The following is a 24,823-nucleotide window of genomic DNA, read 5'->3' on the forward strand; positions in this document are numbered from 1 at the left end:
CTGGTTCCCTGGGCAGCCAGAGTGCTCTTAACCCATCTAAGGGCATCGTGGACAAAGCCTGAGGCTGGCAGGGCACTGGACTTCATACAAATGAACTGCTTTGCACCACACTCCCGCCCCACCCCCACCCTGCGTCTCCTTACTTTGTCGGAAGGAGATGTACACCAGCCTCTCATCAAACTTCTGGACCCGCCGGAAGTTGTTGACCATTTTTCTAGGGGATGGGTCATCCTTGTGTGTGCAATACAGAGCCGTCTCCAAAGCCAGCAACTTTGGAAAGAAGAACAGAAACACATCCTGCAGGCAGAGCGAAAGTTCCCTTGCCTGACTTCAGCGGGGAAGAGACTGCCAGCTCTCACCTCCAGGGCCTAGGCAGGAGGCACAGCAGAAAGCAGTGGGGGAGCCAGAGAACTAATCTCCTCCGCTGCGGTGTCTGGGTGACTGCGCACCGGCTGAGCTAGTCTGGGGGAAGGTTAGTGCTGCTATCACCTGAAATCTACCCTGCAGGGAGGGAAACCTGGGGCGCTGGAGGGGCTCCTCAGCCCCTCCTGGAGACTGTACTCCTCTCCTGAGCTTGGTTTGGAACCCAACTCTAAATCAGAGGCTCATTCTAAAGGTCCCATCAAAAGGAACAAAAAGAGGGAGGCGAGAGCTGCACAGGTCATCTGACTGCTGCTCCGTGGAATTTTCCTACAGCTACATAGATTATATAATCTGTTTCCAAGGCAGTTTCTGGGGTAGGATGTTACTGCTTTCCCCGCACACTGCACCTCTTGATGCCTCACGGTTTTATTCCTGTCCACTTACTGGCTGCCCTTTATCTAGGTTACTCAGGTCAGTAGCTCATAATAAAAATGAGGGCTCGACAATGAGGGCTGTACTGGACTCATAAAAGAGGGTAACGGGTGGGGTGGGCCATGAGCCAGTGGGCAGCGCTGCCCCTGGCCCCCCAGCTCCTGGAAGCCCTTCTTCTTCTCGATGAGCTGAGGCTGTGGAATAGAGGGACAGACAGTGACCTGGAACTCAAATCTGACTTTGGGTCTTAGCTCTGTCACTAATCAGTGGTGATCCTGCAAGTTTCTTGTACTCTCTAACCCTCATTTTCATCACCTATAAAATGAGAGGGTTAGAGATGATTGCGAAGGATTCCGCTCCCCAGTTTTGCACTAGACTGTGAGCTTCTTGAAGGCAGAGATCCTCACTTAGTCATTGCTACAGTCCCATCTCCCCCAGTTTGTTAAACAGTTTAGATGAATCCTATGTTTATTCTGCCCCTGTAAAGGAACCGTGATCTCTCCTGCCTGGGAGGTGAACACCATCCACTGAGGGATATATTAGGGAGTGTAGCTTAACAATTCTTTTTTTTTTTTTTAAAGAACTGTGGAGATGGATTCATTTTCCTAGCTCGACTTGATAGCTCCACATGTGAAGCTCAACCTGTAAATTCTGCAGCCTTCCAAGCACCTGTGACATTTGGAGAGGTTTTGAATAGCTGCCAGTGAAATTCTAAGGAAACCAAGTCACTGATTACGATATGGGTGATACCACGTGGTCTCTGACGAGGAGGGGCACCACCGTTACCTGCTCCTGGGAGATTTGCACAGGGTTCCTGAAAACCGTCCAGAGCACAGAGGGGTGGCAAGGAGGGGTGGTCAGGGACCCTTTGTAGCGGTAGTACTCAGCAGGCCTCTCGGGCAGCAGCTCTTCAATGCTGAAACCCGGAATCAGCACTTCTTGGCCTGGAGAGACATGTTGGGGGGTTGGCGTCAGCCCTGCTCCCCATGGCAGAGGTGCAGCTGAACATATGACTCAGCCTAGATACATGAACTGGTCCTTTTCTGGGCCATCTGACCCAAGGCCTGGTCACAGCACCCGCCCCCTGCATTCATTTTTCTTCAGGTCACACAGGGGCAACTACATTCTTCTCCAACAGAGGGTGAATTAGCATCCCAGTACCACTCGTACCTTTATACTTTACATCTTGAAGGTGACTGAAGATCTTATCATAGGATGGATTGAAGGAGCCAATCTGCAACAGAGACAGGGCTGTTGAACGCAGACAGAATTCTATTGGCTGAGCCTGGATTGACAATTGCTAATAGGAGGGCTGGATTGGGAGGGATGTGGTCACCGCTGCCAGGCCCTCCCTGTGGGATGCACTTGACTAGGACAATTATGATGGGTCACTAGGCTGGTTGGGGGTTGGTGTAATGGTCCCGCCCCCTTGCATGTCAGGCCATTCTATTTTCAGCTCAAGGCACTGGGGCTTTAATGGGCCTTTTATACCCCAGGGCAAGGGGTATAACTTGTGCTCCTGATTATCTGGCTGTGAGCCTGAAGGCCACAACTAGCATGTTTTCTAGCCAGAACTTAAGGGAGCTTTGAGTTCATGCAAGCCAAGTCAGGCAGATAAGCGTGTTGAGAAACCAGGTACATGCTTCTTCACTAGGGAAAAATAATGCAAGTGAATCAGGAGACATTCCCATTTCCTGGGATTAAGGAAGGAACTCATTCTAGGGTCCATACAAAGGATGGAGCTTGGGTACCAGGAGTTGTATTATGGGTTCAGGAATCTGATGGGGCACATTGAATGATTCCCCCCCACCCCCCACCCCCACGGGTCCTATCCAACGGGGCAATTCCATGCCTTATGCAATAGGACTGGGGACTAGGGCTCATTGTTCCAATGTCACAAAGGACATGCCTATTTCTGCTGCCCAATCACTTGGAGAAAGTGCCGTCTCCGGGCCAAGAGAGAAGGGACCCTATCGGGGAACACCCCCTGCTCTAGAGGCAGGACATAGCCAAAACAGGAGTGAGCCACAATACATCCAACAGACAGGTGTGCATGGAACCAAACGCCAAGTCGGATGTCATCCCACCTTCAAATTTCACGTAAAATCCCTTAACACCTCTTACCTCTATGAGAACAGCTAGGACAGCGAGGCCTTCTGACTTGTTACTGGCGGTGCTGGCGTTGGGGTACAGGTCCGAGTTATAATGGACAATATGCAGCTGCAGTGGGCGAGAAGCCGCTTATAAGGGATGGGCAACTCCTGGGAACCTTTCGCATTTGCAGAAGAGTGGCATCCAATAGGGAGGACAGACCCCCTCCCAGGTGGATTAGGCCGTCCCAGTTTCCCTTTTCCCTCAGTCTTCTGGACTACAGACTTCGCCAGGGTAGACTGTCCCATCCTATTCACTCAATGTATCCCAGTGTCTGATATGGTACTTGGAAAGTACCAGGTGCATAATAGGTATTGAATGCATGAGTGAATGGGTTTTTAAACTAGCCATGACAAAGCCTGGGTACTTTGGAGTACTGCATCCTTCTGATTTTTCTTACTTGTCCTGGAGCCTGGGGCAAAACGGTCTCATGGGGCTCTCCCAGCCTCAGCCTAGGCACTCTGCCCTTGATCTGGCAGCAGTGGGGGCTGAGACGGTAAACCTCCAACAGTAACTTAATCGTATTTGTATCCAGAGCAGGACATATATTTATCTCTCAGGTGGAGAAAATCACAGCAAGGCTTTTATAAAGGTTTTATCAGCCATATTTTAAGAGGCCATGAAGCAAGAATGTTACTCCATGAATGTAGACTTTTGCCTTTACACAATCAAATTCTAACCTCATTTTATTCAAAGCAGAAATTGTCATTATTAAAGTTAGGGAGAGGGGAGTGGTTGAGAAATCTTAGGTTTAAAAAGTCTGGGCAAGTAGGAAGACATTATTATGACAAATTCTGACAATGTTTAACCTGATTTTTCATCCTGAAGGTGGTGTCACTTGTTCTTCAAAAAACTACCTTAGTAGATAGATTTATAGATATGACACATGCATTTTTGTTGATTATTTGCCTCTTGGGACTAGGACACATTGATATTTTTATCTCTCTTTATTCATCTCTTTTTCCATCTTATGTGGTTATAAATAGAATTCAAGAATCTTTTATTGACTACAGCTCATTGTTCCCTGCTATTCAAGTGTCCCTTTCTAATTTTTAAAAATGATATCAAATTATTGCTTCTTTTAAGTGGTCCTCTATTAAGGATGTCCCAGGGGCTCCTACTTCACCGTTGTTCCCCCGAAGGATGTAGCCTCCGGTGTTGCCCCCTTCCCTCCCCTCGTCCCCCCCTACACACACACACACACACACACACGCACGCACACACGCGCACACACACACGCACACAACATCTTGGCCTGGCATCACTCTGACAAACGGAGCAGAATTCTATGTAGCTAAAACCCAAGGTTCGAGATCCTTATTTCTTTTTACAGCTGACGTTTGTGTTTGTGGTCTGTCTTAGCACTTTCCTCGCTAGGTTCAGATTAAATCAAGCGGCGATAAAGACTAATACAAACAGAAGGGAATTTCCTGCTGAGAGGATTAAGAGAATCTTCTTATATAGACTCAATCCAGAAGAAGACCCTCCACAGGGAATCTGCCACTCTAGGGTTAGCTTGATACATTTTCCTGTCTCATTGATATTTATGGTCCATCTTCGCCAGGCTCTTGGTCTAATGATGTGACTCAATAGCAGAAAATATAACAAGAAATATTTTTAAATGTCCAAACCCTCCCAGCCAACACCTTGACTCTTATCTTTATTCCCCACGGGAAAGTAGAAGCCTCCACATTGCAATTAGCCTGGAAGAAATCGCAGTCCTGGAGGCTCAGAGAGGGGCCGGGTCTGAAATATGTGCACCTCCAGTAGTGCCGTCATATTGGAGCAGAATTATAGTCCCTCCACTCTTGTAACTCAACCTATAATTAGCCTGAGTCATTAAGCAGTTCAGCAATTAAGAACAGAGGACAGTGGTCATGTCATTATTTACTGTGGGCTCCACTGGATGATCAGCAGCATTTATCTCCTTGTATTGCCCTGTAAACGTTCAGAACCACACCCCCAAGTTCAAGCCCACGGGAGCTCTGAAATGGAGTAACTCATCCCCCCTTTCCACTGCACACTTGTAGTGCAGGTACAATGCTCTGAGTTTCTTCTTGTTTTCCTTTGGCATTTTGGGTTAGCACCGCAGGGCGACATAACACAATGCTGTGCTGACATCCCATGCTACCCTCAGCTTAGTCTCTGGTTGCCATGATGCCCTGCACATTATGATGCCAGTCATCCCTTGATTTGTGGTCAAGCAGAAGAATAGCCCTGGATCTGGGTCTCCAAGCTCCAAGAATAACCCATGACCAGGAAAAGGAAAGGTGGGTTGGGAAAGACCTATGCAAACAGCATGGCATGGGAAGAAAGACTGGGGGAGCCATTAGCCCAGTGTGATTCAGCAGTGGCATGCATCAGCCAGACAAGGTGGTGAGATCTTAATCTGTGCAAACAGAAGGGCGATGTCTAGAAAGGACCATGTGTGTCCCACTGTGCCGCCTGGGAGCATGCTTCCTTCTGAGCACCTTACTCAGTAAAAGCCATAAGACAAACTCAGCATGTTCAGGAGGGGAAGGGGATCAGGACACCACCGAGGAGCTGCAGGGTGGCCAGAGTGGCTATACCTTCCTGTGCTACTGACAGGACCGGGTGTGGGTGTGCAGAGATTGAAGGCAGCTCCCACTCCAACCTCCCCCATGCTCTGATCTTGTCGGCATACCAGCCAAGTGGAAGGGTGCCAGACCACCCACTGCCAGGCGGCTTCTGCCGGCCTGGCCACCCCGCTCACCTCAGCGGCGAAGTGCTTCCCACCAACAGTGTGCTCAGAGCCATGGGGCTCCTTCCCGTTGCCCCAGTGCAGGTGCAGCTGTGTGGCGCTGTAGCGGAACCGGAGGTCCTGGATGTGCAGGCCTGGGGGCAGCTTCAGCTTCACTGTGGGGAGTGGAGGGGCAGTCTTCAGAGTCAGGTAGACAGTACCTGCCCAGGGCCCAGACGGCGGGGGGCAGGCAGGGGGATGCAGCAAGGTGGAGACCAGGAATACAGCCTGCAGGCCAGAAACCTGGCCCCTTTCCTTGGGGACATCCCTATTTCTCTAAAGCAGTTCCAGTGGCACCATCACCTTCTTGATGCCCCTTCAGAAATGATGGCAGGCACGCTAATACTAGACCAATGGATGGATGTTTATTTATATATCCATGTATTACACACCTGGCTATGAAGACAGAACCTGTAAGGAAGTACCTCCCAAGCTGTAGAATTCTATAACAACACCACAAATAATTGCTATTTATAAAGCATCTACTCTATGCCAGATCCCCAAATACGTAATCTCTAGTCTTCACAGTACCCACCAATATGCCCATTTTCCAGGTGGAATCTCAAGGAGTTTAAAATTCTAACTCAGAGTCTCATGACTCATAAGTAGTCAAGCTGGGATTCAAATCCAGGTTTGTTTGACCCCAGAGCCAGGGTGTGCACCCACAATGAACTGTGTAGCTGTTTGGGTTCATGATGTCCGAGAATTCATTCCTGCACCACAGCCGATGGGCCAAGGGGCTCAGGCCTATCCCGTCTCCCATCCCAAGAGATACGCTTCTGAGAGGTGCTGCCCTGGCAGAACAGCCCGAGCCTGGGCCTCCAGCATTCCCTAGAGAGAGTAGTTTGGGCCTCTCCCGAGGGCTCCCCTCTGCCCCTCCCCCTGGGTGCCTCAGTGGAGCCCCCTCCCTGACAGACTGAAGAGGAAGTCAGGGAGCTGAGGGAAGCTCAGACATCCCCCTTCAGGTCTCAGGTCTCTCCCTCACCTGAATGGCCATTGTTGGTCAGGATGAATTGCTCATTGGCAGGCACATTGTAGCCTTGGAACTCAAGGGGCACAAGGCTGGCATCATACTGGAGGATGTCACTGTGCAGATCTATTGGGGACTGCAGCAGGCCCCCACATGATGGGTAGTTCTTCGACCAGCTCTTCTCCCTGTCAGGACCTGGAAGGAGAAATTCAAGCCCAAGATTTAATCAGTTTTCCATGGTTTGTTTGTTTTTCCCCTTGCCTTCTAATTCTGTGTTCAATGCAATCACTCATTTTCTTAATCTGCAGACGTATATTCTTCAAGGCCCAGAGCTCTCAGCCTACAGAATCAGGCCCAGCAAATGCCTCAAGACCACTTGTTCTTTAAGTGATGTGGGGAAAGAAGGACTAAAGCAGCCCCATGCCAGGGACTAGGGCCTACCAAGCTCTGTTTCATTTTATACATAGTTCATATTTTGACACAATACACATCCTCTCCACGTGAAGACCTGTTGACTTTCGGCAATTTAGTATCTGTTTCTTGAACACCTAGTATGAACCGGGATTGCCGTGGGTCTTGGGGCTGCCAAGGTGAACACAATACTAACACCCCTCTGGCCCAAGTTTGCATTCTAGTGGGGAAGAATTGAACAAATCTGCTGTGACGGCCAGGTTGGAAAAATTAGCGTCTGACTGACTAGAGCTCAAGGTAGGTCTTTGAGGCGAATGGATTTACAGGTATGATCTTCCTTAGAAGAAGCCCTTGAGGACATTGACTCTTGATACCCATGTCTAGGGTCAGTATACAACCCAACTTGATAGGGATGCTTGAGAAATATCAAGTATAGGCCTGGAGTCACAGAGCTAAATGCAAGGTGTATGCTGGGGAGAAAAGTATGATAATACTACAAACAAATTATTACAATATAATTGGCAAACTATCAGTGAGGAGGAACAGACTTAAAAACTAAATCCTCTAGGTCTCAGGCTACTTGCTAACTATCAGGTAATAGTCCTTCCTCTGGAAATGAAAATAAACAATCCAATCCCATGTTCAGATCAACTTTCCTACTCCAACAGGGAAAAGTCTTTCAAGAATGCAAAGCTATATTTAAAAGATTATCTCCCATGGTAATTAAATGGATTTTTCAGGCTGAGGTTTCTCCAGAAAAGCAAATAATTGGCATGTCATGGCTCCTTAGAGTAGAACCGTGATGCCCTGTGGGCTCTCTCGGAGTTGGGAACCAAGCATTGCCATCTGAGGTCCATCCATTAGTAATTTAGCACAAGGCAGGGTGTTAACTAGAGCAGAGGCGAAAGGCACACCACTTCTGGGAACCCTTCCACAGACAATAGCGCCATTCCACAAGTGTGTAAGTGTGTATACTGGCCCACAGAAGCCCGCTTCCCTACACCTTGTTCTCTAACGAGGGGACCTCATCTGCGAATAGGGAGACTCAGAAGCAAAACGTGGGTGCCCACATTCATTTAAAATGCTGCTGGGAGTTGGTCCTAGGTCTGGACACACAGAATAGAACTCTCCTAGTTTTTCAGGCTGTCAACCTTTGGATGTACCTTTTCAGAAATGGTAGAGCTTGAAGGAATTTCAGAATCTCCTGTCTAACCGTCACTGGACACCAGTTTTCTCACTTACATATGTCAGAGTTTCCACTGAACTATATTGTTTATATTTCTAAGGCCTCAAAGCCCTGGACTCAAGGCAAGTCAACTACACCAAGAAGGTGACTAGGGGGGAAGGCCACTGGAGAACAACAAAGCATTCACCCCAGGGGCAAACTGGAGGAAGAGAGTTATTTAGCGGAGGGCAAAACCAAATTCTTTAGAGACAGCAGGGAGCAGAGATGAAGCAATCCTGAGGTATCAACCAAACCCTGAGGGTCAGGAAGAGGACATCTACCAGGTGGCAAGCCTTCCAGAGTAAGGCTGCCTGCCAGTCCTTTTTCTACTCACAATACCAACCTGAGCCCACAGTCAAGTTGGCAGAAGCTGCCAGACAGGCATGGATGGAAACACAGGAAGTCAGGAGGCGCAGCAATGAGGAGACTTCTTGCATACGTGACTAAAGGGAACTGGGTTAGAAGAAGGACTTTCTTTTCTCAAAGCAAAGGTTCCAAAAGGTTTCAGGAGGAGAGCATTTTAGTAATAACTAAACCAAGAGCTCCTTGGGGACTGGGACATCTCATTTTCATCTCTGAGAACTCATGTTGTGATTTAGGGTCACATGAATATGCATTTAGGAAACGTTTTCCCAAAGAATGAAAGACCCCAAAGAATTGAGAGCTTGGGAAAGCGTTATCAGGAGGAATTTTTCTCTTTTATTTTGCCCTAAGTACTCTTTCTTGGATGTTAGGCTAAATGATGTATTGAGGGACAGGAAAGACTAAGGTTATAAAAGGCAGCAGAGTCAGTGGCAGCAAAATCGTCCTAGGAAAGAGAAGCAGCTATATTGGACCAGGAGAGTGCAGAGAACAAGATTCCAGTACCTGCTGTCCCACCACCTCAAATGCTCTTCCTACGAATGGCAGGACTGGACACCCTGTTCCGAAACATCCCTCTGGCTCTCAAGCCCCGAGATTTACTGAGATTACTAGGACTAAGCGCCTTCGCACTCTAGATCAGGCGAGTTTGAACGAGTTGGAGAGGGTTGCTCATGCCAAGGCAGCTCCTGGGCATGTGACAAGGTGCCCAGTGGGAACCAGCTGTGGGAATGAGGGCACAGGGCACCACTGCTCCTGGGGCTGGCTGGAGCGTGGCAGCGTCTGCTTCAGGAACCCGCCATGGGTCTTGGCTGCCGTCCACAGGGGGCGCTCGTCCTTGAGTGCCAGTCACAGGCTCTTAGGGCAGAGGGTCTGAAAAGCCTTCCCTGTTCCTCCTCCTGCAACTGCTGATGCCTCGGTATTTATTGTTCTTGTTATTATTTTAGCAGTCTTGGTCCTTACAACTCTACGGGGTCAGCAAGGCAAGGATTGACCATTTTATAGATGAAAAATTTGAGATAAGAGTTAGACTTTGGCTTAGTAACAGTTGTCTTGCCTGGGTCACAGGACTTACATGCCCTTCTGTTTCAATATTTACTCAAGAGAGTTTGTGCACCTGCCTCCTCCCTTTGCTGTGCTCTCCTTTAAGGCAAGGGCCATGTCTCATTCATCCCTGCCTTGCCCACAATGCCTGGCGCAGAGCAGGCCCTCACACGTTCGCTGAGCTGGATGCTCATGCTAATTTTGTGCTTTTCCTCACCAGGGAAGACACACCTGTGTTAATTCTCCTAGCCTCCCATTCATTCCCCAATATACTTTTTCCCCTCAAAAAAGAAAAGAAAAATGGCATCAGTTACTGTAGTTTAAAATTTACCCTCCTAGCTTTCTGGTTTACCTGCATGAGGATTTGTCCTGTTTGGGACCACTCATTGAAAAAGAAATGTGGTTGCTGCCCTATAGCCTGGGAGACGGCCTGCCAAGTATGAGGCTTCATGACAGTTCCTAGAACCCTCCACCAGCATATCGTAGCTGGTGTCTCCTTCTTGCACGGCTGGGGACATTATCAAAGCAGCCTCCATCTTTGAGGCTTGTAAGTGAGAGACAGGTTCCATGTGGGTGGGCACCAGAACAACCAGTCTCAGGATGTCAGCAGCAGACTCCTTTCTGCACCCAGACTCTGCCTGGGCAACGTGTGACTTGCCATCACTGTGACACTAGCCTCTTCGTTAGCAGCTACAGCTCAGGCTGTAACTTTTCAACTCAATCTCAGTTTTTCATACTCATGCCACGTGCTTTTCTGCCAGAAGACCTCCCTTAGGACGGCACTGACTTCCAAAAGAAGCATTTAGTTCCAGCTACCGTAAAAATGTGACTTGTCTCTTGAGTTTTGACTTTGCTTCTTCAGTTGGTTGGATTCCTCTCATGATCATGATAAAGGAGATCATGTGTTTCTCCCAGTTTGTTTTTCCACATAAAAATCACAGCATTCTGTCTTTCCAGTTCATGAATTTTTCTGCTGTAGGCAAAACAGAAGTGGACCGAATTTCTGTTTTGAAATGTAACAAGAGATTAACATGGCACAGCTCAAAAGGCCTCAAGCGATTTCTGACTGGGAATGAGGAGGCCCAGGGTGCAAGGCTTGCATTACCCAAGGACCAGAATTTTTTCAGGGAAAATTTCAAATGTATACAACAGTAGAGAGAAGAGCAAAATGAACCCCGCACCCCCCAGCTTCGACAACTAAAAATTCACAGCCAATCCAGTTTCATTTATCCTGTACCCACTTTCCCCTATCCCTGGCTAATTCTGAAATAAATTCAAATATATTTCATCTTTACATATTTTAGTATATCTCTCTAAAATATAAAATCTCTTAAAACTATAATACCATTACCACACTTAAAAAATGAACAATTAATTTCTTAATATTATCAAATCAGGACAATAAAAAATTTCCAATTATAACTTTTTAGTGGTTTATTTGTAAAATTCAGGATTCAAATAAGGTCCATGTATGACAGTTAGTTGATGTGTTATGGCCTACATCTCAATTTAATGGAGCAAAGCCTCATCAGGGAACAACTGGTCCCACTCTTCTGAGACTGAAAATCTCAAAGCCAGGCTGGCTCAGTCCATTCTTTGCACTCATTCAGTCATGGAGTCCCAACTTTCCGTCACTACCGCCACCTCCACTGCCCCTGGTTAGGCCCTTGCTGTGTCACACTGCAAAGGCTCCCTGCAGGGGAGGCTCCCTGTCCTCACCTCAGCCTTTCCTGTTAGCTGCCGGGCTCCTTTCTTGTTGCCAGGTTTAACCAGGTGTAGCCCTGCTTCTGTGGCTCCGCCCCATCGCTCCATTCCCTTTCTGTATAGCATGCCCTGCCCGATCCCAATAAAACAAAGCAGAACCATAGCCGTCTTCCATGGCCTAAAATCCTCAGCTCACCGAGGCCTTCAGAGGCCCTTACACCCTCCCCAGCCGGCCCTCATGGGCAGGCCGGCTCCCCCATCCTCAGAAAAAGCTATGTGCTTCACACTAACCTTCACAAATGTTCTTATGCCACAAATTCGCTTACAATGTCTTCTGTCCTCTTTACCTTTCCAAACCTTGTCCGCTCCTCAAAGTCCAGCTTGAGTCTTGCCAAAGCTACACCAGTGCTTTCTCTCTGCCCTAAACTCCTTAGGCAGTCTATGCAGAGTTCACGCAAATGGTGTAGTGACTTGAGTTGTCATTTAGCCTGTCTCACCTGTGACTGTTGTCTCCAGACTAGCACATAAACCTGTTCCAGACTAGAACTCTGTCTACAAGTTTCAAAGGAGATTTTTGAAGGCTAGAATTTTCTGTCACACCCCTCCCCCAGGTCTGAACATGTAGTGGCACTACTAAACACTTAATGAATTGATTTGAAGGGTTTCTTAAGCTCACTTCAGAAATCTAGCCATAAAGGGATGAGAGAAGTGTGTGTGTGTTACTTATAGGGAGATGAAGGAAAATGAAAGCTTTTGTTTTGTTTTTAGTGAAGAGGTGTGAGCATATCTCCATGCAGAAGGAAAGGGGGGGTGGAGAAGGAAGGTCCATCTAGGAGAAAGAGGGGTTCATTCGTGGAGTGTGGCCTTGAGAAGACAGTGTGGGGAGGACCCAGCCAGCAGAGGGAGAAATGAACTCTGGGCTGAACGAGGCACTCGATAAATATTTGCTGAATGGATCAGACAAGAACACTGAAGCTTGTCTGGAAAGGAAACCCAATCAGCAATCCTGCAACTCAAGCAGGCCTGCAGAGGTGATCAGAGAAGGATTGGTTATTCTGAGATGTTCATAGCCAAAGTACACCAATGAGCCTAAAACTGTCTATATGATATTTTTTTAATGAACATATATTTGGCTATTTTCTTAATACACCTGTATGTTATTTTAAAACTTAATTAAAGAAAATTCCAAAGCAGGTACAGAAGTAAAGAGTAAGCCTCCCCGTACCTGTCTATTCATGATGAGTTTATTTTCATCTTTCCCCCCATCCCTTTCTCCCTCCACTGGATTACTCGAAGAAAATCTATGGATGCTTATGTATAACTAGAGAAAAGAACTCTTAAAAAAATAACCACAATACCCTTTTCACATCTACAAACTGCTAATAATGTCTTAATATCATCAAATATCCAGTGAGTGTTCACATTTCCCCATTGTCTCACAAATTTAACAGTTTGAGTCAGGATAAGGTCCATGTATTGTGACACACACACACACACACACACACACACACACACACACACACAGGTTCATTACTGTTTTGGGCAAATAATTTATGTTAATAAATGAAGGATAATTTTATTATTTTGTAACCATTTTTGCAGATATGATATAGGGGTAAGTAAAAATTTTAATTTATTTTTCTATTACAATTGACATACAATACTATATTTGTTTCAGGTAGTAAAAAATGTTATGGGTTGAGTCATTTCTTACATTTATATACCTGGTACATACACATTATAACATATATTGTACTAATAAAAGCACATAGAGCTCCTTAGAAGACGAGAACTATGTAATTATGGTTACAAATTGATTACTATTTCTCACTGACTGTGCATCCTGTATGCTCAAGAATAATAAACATTTTAATGAAATATTATTTGTAACTTTAACTGTATCTGATGCGCCTGGACCAAAAAAAAAAAAAGTGCATTATGATTATCCTATTTGAGCTTTGTCCTTTGGGGCCTGTCTAATCAGTCGGCCTTTCAGACCTACCTGCTGCCCCCGACATTTCTTGGTGGTTCTACTCCTTGAGGTAGATCCCCCTCAGTGTCTGTGTGAATGCTCGAGCAAACAGCGCCCGGGACAAAGGCCTGGGCCACTGGCTCTAGGGCATGACTCTTTGGACTGGCTACCAAAGCACAGATCAAAACTTACCCCAAAGGATAAAACTAGTGGGAAAGCTTACACATTCTGGATTTTGACATGCCTGTAGTCAAAATTCCAGTACAATAAAAGCTTTGGGCTGGCCCCCAAAGTTTGTTTTGTATCAGGGGGTCTGACTATAGTGAAAATGTAACTAGTCCTGGCATGTATATTTACATGAAAGTGATCACAGGCTGTGTCTCAAATTGGAATACACATTTAATAAAATACATTATATTTGTAATAAAAATGAGTATTCAAATGTTGGATCAAGGAGAAAAATCCCGAGATACCTTCCTTAGAGTGCTATTTAGTTTCAAAGTTAATAAATTCATTTCTTCAACAAATGTGCCTACTATGTGCCAAGCACTGTATGAGGTGTTGAAGATACAATGGAGAACACAGCAGACCTGGTCTCTGTCCTCACGGAGCTTACGGTACAGTGGGAGAGACTGATAGCAAATTACAAATAAGCAAACAAGATAACCAATACATAAATATGTACAGTCTGCAATCAGTGCCATGAAGGAAATTAGCAAGGGCTGTGATGGAGAAAAGTGGAGGGACTACGATGGGCCAGATGGTGTAGATAGGCTTCTCAGAGGAGGTGCCATTAAAGTTGAGACTTAAAGGATGTAATTGAACCAACCATGAGCAAAACCCAAGGAACGGTATTTCAGAGAGAAGGCACAGCAAGCTCCGAGGCCCTGCAGCAGCAGAGAGCTTGTATATTTTATGTGTACGTGATGTAAAGACTCAGAAAGAACCTAGGATTCATCTGGCTTCCCCTTGGCCAGGCTGGATTCTGCCCTATGACAAGGCTGAGCAGGAACCATTCGGCACCTGCTCAGGTACATGCCTCTGTCTGTTAGAAAGGTCCTCTCTCTGGGGGGTCATCCATCAGTCATGGTCCTGTGTCTGCAGCCACAGAGAGCAAGGCTAAGCTGTAGGACTGCAAGGGAAAGGCAGCCTTCATGTCCTCTCTAAATCCATCTCAGTACAAACACATCCTCAGGCTATTGTAGAACGTGGAGACCACATTTCCAAAATACGTTTAATTATTCTTTATAGCTATAGCTCCTGAAGTTCACTTTTGAAGTTGATTAAAAGATATATAACTTCTTATAGAAGTCCAGTGGGCCTAGCCTGTCAGTAGTATGGAGTTCCCATAGCGTTCACCTTGGCTGGATTCTGGACCCCCTGCAGGCCAGCTTCTGCTGACTCTGCCCGTTTTCCTGCCAGTCCAGTGGGGAGGCAAGGCCATAAAGCCCAAGATCCTGCCCAGAAGGAAAGGAGACTAGCACGGGTGTGGGTTAATGATTGATGGGCAAGGTCTTATGATTTTATTATAAACAAACAGAGGCCAAGGAATCGAACTGGCATTGAAGCTTTCCCTTTGTTAATGTCACAAATGAATCAGAGCCAGGGCATGAGCAAGGGCTAGCGGGTCAGGGTTGCTTGTTATTTATAAAGCTTCATGCTGGACTGCCACAGTGGGCCCATTCTTCTTCCTTGGATTTTAACTCATAGATCAACACACATAGAACAGTTTTCTAAAGATGCTTTAATCCATACTTTATATCAAACTTTTCTCTTTATTCAGTTTTTGTTTGGGTCAGCTTGAGAGGGAGGACTGAGACTGGGTCTCAGGAGAGTCCTCCCAAGCAGCTCTTGGCATCATTTCTGGTTTAGCCATGGCAGTGGAGGCCAATCGTGCAGGCTGGAGGTAGCAGATCGAAGCTGCTGGGGCCACCAGCTCAGCTCTTTGCAAGCCCTTGGGAAGTCCTCCCCCTCCACTTGCCATATCTAGACGGACCTTCTCTCTCTAATAATCCCCTGGCAATATTGCTGGGGTGGAGGGGAGAAGAGTGGGGTAGAGAATAGGGGACTGACTCAGGTTTTTTCTGGAGGGAAAGCTTTTATAGGGAGGAGGGTGAGGATTCCAGGCTGCCAAAGGTAAGTGGGTGACAGCTGTTTGCTCCTTCTCCTCCCTCTCTGCCACCCTCTGAGGTTCTCTTGCCTTCGAGAGTGTTCATTGCAGAGCTCTGCTACTTCTCTGAGCCCAGCCTCGCCTCTACATTTTATTCCAGCAATGCTGAGCTGCTAGCATTCTTCAGACACATCTCCCTGGAACACCCTCTCCCTGCCCTTCTTACCCCCTAAAACAGGACAAAGTGTTTGCCCCTCCTCGGTGTTCCTCGACAGCCCTTTGCGTGTCTCTTTCCTAGCAGCACCCACACTTAGCAAAATAGCATTTTATACCTTTTTACCCCAGTAGACCACTGGCTCTCAAAGTGTAGTCTTTGGACAACCATCACCACCTGGGAACTTGGTAGGAATGCAGATTCTCAGGCCCCACCCCAGACCTGTGAATTAGATGCTCTGGAGGTGGCACCAGGCATCTATCATTGAACAAGTCCACCAGGTGCTTCTGATGCTCTCTGAAGGCTGAGAACCACTGCCCTACGCTCTCGGCTCATTCACTCTTGTATCCCTCACTCCTACTACAGAGCCTGGCATGTCAAAGTGTTCAACAAACGGTTCTTGAACAACAATGACGATGAGCTAGACAAGCTTCTAAAATGGTGACAGCCTAACCTGAGAATGAAAGGTAGCCAGGCCCAAGTCACCAGTCAGGGCTCACTACCTGTTATTCTCTTTGATCTTTTTTGACTCATTCACAAAGGAGTCATGGTAGATGTGAACATGCTGAGTCTGCAGTAGAGCCAGATGTCCTGCTCTACCATCTTGAAAACAAATTTTATTCAATGTTGACCATGAAGAACATAACTTCCTTTTCTAAACCTGTTTTCATGGCTCATTTCAGTAATCTTTATTTTGTGGTAAAATATACGTAACAAAATTTACTATTTTAATCTTTTTTAAGTGAATTCAGTGGCATTAAGTACCTTCACACTGTTGTGCAAACCATATCCACTTCCCATTTCCAGAACTTTTCCCATCACCCCAAACACACGTTCTGGTGGGAATGTAAAATGGTGCTGCCGCTGTGAAAAGTCTGGTGGTTCCTTAAAAAGTTAAACATAGAATTATCACATGACCCGCAATTCTATTCCTAGGTATAGACTCAAAGCAATTGAAAGTAGGGACTCAAACAGATACTTGTACACCAATATTCATAGCAGAACTATGCATAATAGCCAAAAGGTGGAAAAAACCCAAGTGCAAATCAACAGAAGAGTGAATAAACAAAATGTGGTATATACATACAATGGAATATTATTCAGCCATGAAAAGACTCATCTCAGTTTAATGTACAAGCTCTTTTCCAGGAATCTAACCAACTAGCTATAGAGGAGAGTCAAGGTAGGTCTCTCATTTTCACAACACAGAACCAAACTTATGGTAGATGCTCAGTAAACACTCACCGGTTGAAGAAAACTCACAACAGTGATTGTCAAACTTTAGTGGGCATCAGAATCCCCTGGAGGGCTTGTGAAAACACAGATTGCTGGGCCCCACCCTCAGAGTGTCTGATTCAGTAGGCTTTGGGTAGAGCCCCTCAATCTGCATTTCTAACAAGTTCCCAGGTGACGCTGATTCTGCTGGCCTGGGACCACGCTTTGAGAACCACTTTGAGAGGGCAGTGTTTCTTAACCCTGGGGGCACAGGGGAATCTCCTATAACTCCTAACTTTGTCCCTGTCCCAACCTGAGATCCTGGGTGGAGTCCAGGTGCAGGAGGCTTTAAAAAGCTGCCCAGGTGATTCTAATGTACAGCCAAAATTAAGAGGCGTTGGTGGAAAGCCCTCATCATCAGATCAGCGGCATTGCGGTTGGAGCGAGGGCTTTTTCCTCTCTGGTGTCAGGTAAGGCTGCTTTGTTAATTTTTATTTTAATTATAGTGATAGTTAACCCTTGAACAACACAGGTTAGAGGCACTGACCTCTCCACCCTGCATACAGTTGAAAATCCTTTTATAATTTTTAACTCCCCCAAAACTTTAGTTCTCTCTCGGTATCTGAAGGGGCTTGGTTTGAAGACATCCCCCACACCAAAATCCCAGATGCTGAAGTCCCTTATATAAAGTGGCACAGCACAATGCACAGAGTCAGCCACCTGTATCTGCAGATTCCCAACCGTGGATTGAAAATACTGTTTTTGATCCATGGTTGGCTGAATCTCTGGATTTGAAACCCAGGGATACAGAGGGCTGACTGTATATTTATTTGGGGGGTGGGGAATCCATGTATAAATGGATCTGTGTAGTTCAAACTGTGTTATTCAAGGGTCAACTGAATTATTATTTTTTTTAAAAGATTTTTTATTGGGGAATTGGAGGGATGGGAACAGACAAGTTGCTGTCGTTTTTTGTTCTTCAGTCTAGTTGTGGAGGACGTTGCTTCAATGGCCCAAGTTGGCACCATCATTGCGCTCTTCCCGGGTGAGGCAGATCAGTNGAACAAAAGCTCTGTTCACACACATGAGGAAACATGAGACCTAGGGAGAGTTGTCTCCCAACACCACTCCTCAAACACTAGGCTGCTGCCGTCCCGATTCTCTAACTGTGCCCCCTCTTCTCGTCTGCTACTGGGACCACTGTTGCCTGCAGTGGGAGACCACCCTCATCCCTACAAGGCACACCATGACCCAATCACATGGACACTCACTCACACACTCTCCTTGCCCTGCTAACTCCTTTATCTTTCAGGAATCAGCTGCTCAAGCAGGTCTGAGAGCCACCTTCCCCCCCAAAATTAAAGCTTTTTGTCCCCACTCTGTGTCCAGTGTACATTATCAGAGCGCTTAATTTGCTCCATTGTAATTACCTGTTGACATCTCTGCTAGTCCTGCAACCGTCAGCCCACTGAAGGCAAGGGCTATGTTGTCCTGTCTCTGATCCCCAGTGACCAGCCCACAAAGGGAATCTTTAAGGACTGGTAGACAGAATACGTGAATCAGTCAATACACTGTTACTTTAAAGCCGCCAGCAGTTTCTTCCTGTCACTGAAGGTGGAGTTAGATATAAAAACGGATAAAACTGTAAAACTGGCGTGGAGTCAGGGAATATATATAACACTAATTTACCATTAGTGACATTTAGTATATTCACAGTGTTGTGCAACTATCACTGCTATTGCGTTCCAGAATACTTTCATCACCCCAAAAGGAAACCCTTTTACTCTCCCCATATCCCCGCCCCTACTCCCAGTCCCTGGCAACCACTAATCTACTTTCTGTCTCTAAGGATTTGCCTATTCTGGGTACTTCATTTAGATGGAGCCATACAATTTGGGCATGGTATAATGTTTTCAAGGTTCATCCATATTGTAGCATGGATCAGTGCTTAATTCCTTTTTATGGCTGAGAAATGTCCCATTGTATGGATATATCACAATTTGGTTATCCATTCATAGGATTGCTTTTTACTGTAGTTTAAATACTTGACTCTGGTTAAATTGCTATTCTCTTCTGCAAAATAGTTGTTGACTGAGATAAAGCATTGGTGTTTCTCCTGTGTGGGTTTTAGGACATAAGCCGTGAATAGAGCTGGCATGAAAGGAAGATGGAGAAAATACAGCCTGGTTTCCTGGAAATAAGAGTCTAGGGGCCAGTGAGGCTTTTATATGTCACAAGCTCCTGAATGAAAAGGGAAAACTTCAAATAATAATGATAATAAAGGCCTACTCCATACAAGGTGATGTAGCAAAGTTCTCTGGCACTAAAAAAAAAAAAAAAAAGGCCTGGGAGACCAAATGATGTGGGCAGAGGCTGCCTTAGGACAGGCCCTTTCCCTGGCAGAGAGAGATTTGAAAATGCCACAGGTGCTTTTAATCCTTGGTATAGCTGTCTCTTCCAGCTGCTCTTCTCTCAACGTACACCTTCTCAGCACTCATCCTTGTTAAAAGTGTGAGGTGCGACGCCATGACTTGATTTGGCAGTTAGACGGTAGGCCGGGGAAGATCCTAGATGCTTAAGTTGAATGTGGCCCTGAACAAATTATTTAGTTGTCGGCTTTTGATGTCCGTTTGTTAGGATGAGTACCTCCCCTCTCGCTCCTCTCTGCAGCCAAGCATCTTATAAGAATTGCCTACCTTGCTCACTTCTGCATCTCACTTCCCATTCAGAGCTCAGTCTGGGACTCTGACTTCCCGGCCCACATCCCACTGAATTCGGAGAGACTCTTCAGCCCTTGCTTTTCTTGCAGCCCTTGGTCCCAGTGTCACCCTCCAACCCCCGCCCTCATTTCTGAACCCCCTCCTGTCCCAGTTTCTGGAGACATTTGTCCTCCCATTTCTCCTGTCCCTTCTGAGCTCTCTCTAGCCACCGGCTCCTTAATGTAAGCTGTCCCCGAGGTTTTGTCCTTGGCTCTTTCTTCTCCTCTCACACACATTCCCCTGCGATGATCCTATTCCACTTTTGGAATAGGATGGCTTCAGCACCTCCTCTGCCCTGCCCAGGGTTTCCTCCTGAGCGCAAGACAAGTTGCCTACCGGACACCCCCATTGGATGCTCTGTGGGTTCCTGAAATCAGACATGGCTGGAGGGGGAGGCAGACAGGCAAAAAAAAAACCAAACAGTAACCAAACTCACCATCTTTTCCTCTCTCATCCTTCTCCCTCCAAAACCTCCTCTACCTCCTTCATCATTCTCTATCTCAGCTGATGGTATCACCTGCCACACACAAAGCCTGGAATCACTACAGACTCCTTTCTTTCCTCTCCTTGGGCACCACTTCCGGCCACGGAGATGTAACAATTTTACTCTTTTAGATGTCTTTTTGAAAAGCCTTATTTTGAAAAAAACTTAAATATACAGAAAATTTATAAGAATAGCACAATGAATTTCCATTATTCTTTGCCTAGAATCACCAGTTGTTAACATTTTGCCCCACCTGCTTTATGATCCTCTCTATATATACATATATACAAACGTGTTCTGAACCATCTGAGAGAAAGTTACAGAAAGTATGATATGCGCTGTCTTACTTAAATACTTCAGTGTCTATCTCCTGCGAACAAGGACATTGACATAATCACAATACAATTATCAAAGTCAGGAAATTTTATAATTAATATTGTCATATATAATCAATATTCCAATATTTGCACTCAGTATCAAAAGCTCTTCCCACAAGTAATCTATTATTTATAAACGGGAAAATGGTAACATTAAAATGGAGAAAGATATCAGACATCAAACTTATCACCAAGAGTGGGACAAGTGAAATCAAGTGCCCTCCGATGTACTGCACGAAGGACATACTATTTCTGTAGGATTCATGCCAAAATGTACAACCTTACTCTCATGAGAAACCCTCAGACAAACCCAAATTGAGGGACATTCTATGAGCTATCTGGTCTATATGCTTCAGAAATGTCAAGAGCATGAAAGGTCTAAGAGACACCACAAATAAATGCCATGGGTTATCTGGATTGACATCTGGTTCAGAAAACAAAAATGCTATCAAGGATCATACTGAGTTTCTTTTAAACCTGGCCTTTGCCTGTCCCTCCAGCATAGCCCTTGTTCAGGTCCCTAGCTCCATATCTGTACCCCTCATCGGTCTTGTTTCTCCAGGCTTACCTCAGAGCCCTCCACTCTCCACACTAATGCATACCAGATCCACACATTCCTTTGCTGAAAGTTCTTCAGTGGCTCCTTGAGCCTTCAGGATTAATCCCAAGGTCTGTCATGCAGCCCCCAAGACACTCATAATCCTACCCCCCTCTTCAGCCGTTGCTTCCCCCACTACCACTTGTCAAAAAACTGGGGGCGGGGGGTGTCTAAGACTTCACCCAGACTAACAAGTTAGCCTGCCACAGTTTCATGGATCCCAGTGAAGATGTGAGGCTCCTGAGTCATAGACAAAGGACAGTTTAATATGGTTAAGTCTTCACTTGACATTGACAGGTTCTTGACTTCAAGCAAAACAACATATAACGAAACGAATTTTACTGTAGGCTAATTGATATAAACAAGAGTTAAGTTCCTACAGTGTCTCATCCATATTATAACAAAATGACTTTAATGAAATGGCATGATTTGGGGACCTGCTGTACTCACAACAGCAGCAGAGCGACATTTGTGCCTGTTTCCCAAGCCCCAATTCCATGGGGTGATGTGAGCAGGGCCAGGTGACGCCTGCACTTGCAAACTGCTCAGCATTATGGCTGAGGAACTCCGAGCTTAGGAAACCCCAATCTTTTAGAGGGGGCGGTTGGTGAACCTGACCAACCTTTGCTCTCAAGGGAGACATTAGCTTTATTTTACTGGACAGGAAACAAATCTGCTCTCTGCCCTGATTTGCTCCATAAACATCCTTGAAAAGACAGTCTGGAACAAAAGCTCTGTTCACACACATGAGGAAACATGAGACCTAGGGAGAGTTGTCTCCCAACACCACTCCTCAAACACTAGGCTGCTGCCGTCCCGATTCTCTAACTGTGCCCCCTCTTCTCGTCTGCTACTGGGACCACTGTTGCCTGCAGTGGGAGACCACCCTCATCCCTACAAGGCACACCATGACCCAATCACATGGACACTCACTCACACACTCTCCTTGCCCTGCTAACTCCTTTATCTTTCAGGAATCAGCTGCTCAAGCAGGTCTGAGAGCCACCTTCCCCCCCAAAATTAAAGCTTTTTGTCCCCACTCTGTGTCCAGTGTACATTATCAGAGCGCTTAATTTGCTCCATTGTAATTACCTGTTGACATCTCTGCTAGTCCTGCAACCGTCAGCCCACTGAAGGCAAGGGCTATGTTGTCCTGTCTCTGATCCCCAGTGACCAGCCCACAAAGGGAATCTTTAAGGACTGGTAGACAGAATACGTGAATCAGTCAATACACTGTTACTTTAAAGCCGCCAGCAGTTTCTTCCTGTCACTGAAGGTGGAGTTAGATATAAAAACGGATAAAACTGTAAAACTGGCGTGGAGTCAGGGACAGGGTAGCTGGGGTTCATAAGCACTTTCCACTTTCTGGGGGAGGGACCAGAAATTTGTCCTTGGGGAGGTCCTACCCATGTTGTGGGACAGAGCAATTTGATAAGCCTTCTTGGTTTTACACAGACATGAGTCAGGTAACTACCTGGCGTTTCTGCAAAAGCACAGCCCCAGCTGTAACAATTCAGGTGCTAATACTTCAAGTTGAGAGGCTAAGCGTTAGGTTTAGCGATCCAGCAACACCAACTGCGTGCATCTTTAACGGGTCTGCGCCCTTGCAAAGAACATTTTTCTAAATATGAATTTAGTTGTTCTGGACTGGAATGTTGTTGCCCCGCCATTGATGATATTTCAGACTAAGCCGGTGGTTCTCAGCAGGAATGATTTTGCCCCTTAGGACATTTGGCAATGGCTGGAAACACTTTTGCTACTGGCATCTAGTGGGTAGTGGCTAGACATCCTACAATGCACAGGACAGCCCCCTACAACGAAAAACTATCCTGCCCAAAATGTCAATAGTGCAGAGGCTGAGAAGCCCTAGACTAGATTGCTGTGACTATGTCACCTGGGCCACACAGAAGGGACAACCAGATCACAATTTGCAGAGGAAGTTCTTCCCAAAGGAATTGGGTGCTCTCACTGTTAATCTTGCTGGGGCAGGAAAACAAAATGGAGGCCTGGCCTCAGGGAAGAGGAAACAGTCAGGAGGACTCCAGGCCAGGAGAGCAAGGCTAGCGCCTACAACATGATGGTAGGGGAGCCCTGGGAAAAGGGATGGTTGTTGCCCTCAGGGAGTACTGACGACAGAGATACTGTTTTGGACTTTCCTTTTAGGCTTTAATTGCCTTGTGTCATCCCAGGACCTCAATCAAATTTTGTTAAGCTACATGGCCTAATGAGTTGTGTGTGTTTTTTTTTTCAAACCTACTATTTAATGAGCACCCACTATGTGCTGGGCATCCTTCTGTATCAGAAGTTGGTTAGCACTTTCTGCAAAGGCCAGATAGTAAATATTTTAGGCTTTGCAAACTGTACAGTCTCTGTCACTACTGCTGCCACCTAACTCTGCTATTGTAACGCAAACACAGCCATAGAGAATATGCAAATGGATGAGCACAGCTCTGTTCCAAAAAAGCTTTATTTACAAAAACAGGTGGTGGACTGGATTTGGCCAATGAGCTATAGTTTGTTTGTCAACCCCAATTCTGTATGCTTAACATGAACTAATTAATTTAATCTGTACATATGTACTATGTTCCCATTTAGTAGATGAGGTGACTGAGGCACAGAGGTTGAGTAATTTGGCCAAAGTCACAGTATGTAGCAAGGCTGGGCTCTGACCTTGACAGCTCATGCTCTCCACCACACTGGGCTTTGGAGGGTCCAGAGCCTGGGCAGTGACCGCTGTTATGAGGTGGCAAGAGGTGCCCAGCAGCTGAGCCCTGGGTGATGGTCCAGAGCTAGAGGGGAGAAGCAGCAATGGAGGGATTTGTGACCTTGTAAACACTCCCTGCGGAGTCTGGAAATAACAAAAAGAGGGGATCTGATAAAACACACGAACTTTCTTAGAGGCTGTTTTCCAACCTTTTCAAGCAAGTTTCCCCTTTCATCTCACTGGAAAACAAATCTAGGGTACCCTGCGTGTCTCCTTTTACTTCTAATGAGAAATGCATGGTGATGTGGCATTTTGTTTCAGATTGGTTTTGCTTCTGAAATCCTACCATCCCAGATCAAGTGCCATCTTCTCCCTAGAGTGTCTTCCCTGGCTCCCAGAGCCAAAAATAAATAGAGGAACAAACCATTCTTCCCTCATTGACTCAAGAAATGTCTCCTGAGCCCCTCCTCTGTGCCAGGCTCTGTGCCAGGCATCTGCCCAAGCTGCCCCTATGGGAAGGGCGTCATTCTCCACTCGCTGTGCATTGTGTCCTCCTCCTAGATAACTCTCCTTGAGGCTAGAAATGTCTCCTTGCTCACCCCTGTGCCCCTCAGAAGTCCTGGAACACTGCCCTGCTTGCAACAAGCTCATGCTCAAAAACTACCATCGAGAGAAAAAAGTCTCCAGCAATAATCTGACAAGTTAGCCTCAGCTGGAAAGCAAGCCCTTGGTTATTAACCCAAGAGGTACCTGTGCTTCTGTGCTTCCTTAGGCAGCTACGTGAAAGGAGAGCATTGCATGCCTGCAGGTCTCCATTTTTCCCCAGGGTGTAACAGGATTCCCAACCAGACATCTTCATACACTCAGTCTTACTTGCACACCTTGCACACTCAGTTTTACTCAGTGATGGGACATTCGTGACTTCATCCTTGCCGATAGAAAAGTTTCATCATTATACCAAAAGGTTTA

At 46.2% G+C, this 24,823-nt stretch overlaps 1 protein-coding gene across 4 annotated transcripts in view; it reads right to left on the reverse strand.

Annotated features, from left to right (window-relative positions):
• CA12 (carbonic anhydrase 12) overlaps positions 1 to 24,823 on the reverse strand; it is a 51,755-nt gene that overhangs the window by 13,810 nt on the left and 13,122 nt on the right. For all 4 annotated transcript variants that reach the window (XM_019650809.1, XM_019650808.1, XM_019650807.1 and 1 more), the window contains exons 3-8: positions 6,693 to 6,872; positions 5,681 to 5,823; positions 2,920 to 3,015; positions 1,966 to 2,029; positions 1,582 to 1,739; positions 144 to 270 (exon numbers count right to left, since the gene is read on the reverse strand). In XM_019650809.1, the coding sequence (XP_019506354.1) occupies positions 144 to 270; positions 1,582 to 1,739; positions 1,966 to 2,029; positions 2,920 to 3,015; positions 5,681 to 5,823; positions 6,693 to 6,872 (768 nt within the window). The remainder of the gene's footprint in view (positions 1 to 143; positions 271 to 1,581; positions 1,740 to 1,965; positions 2,030 to 2,919; positions 3,016 to 5,680; positions 5,824 to 6,692; positions 6,873 to 24,823) is intronic.

Source organism: Hipposideros armiger, unplaced genomic scaffold (assembly GCF_001890085.2).
Source record: "Hipposideros armiger isolate ML-2016 unplaced genomic scaffold, ASM189008v1 scaffold_147, whole genome shotgun sequence".
Classification (NCBI taxonomy): Eukaryota; Metazoa; Chordata; class Mammalia; order Chiroptera; family Hipposideridae; genus Hipposideros; species Hipposideros armiger.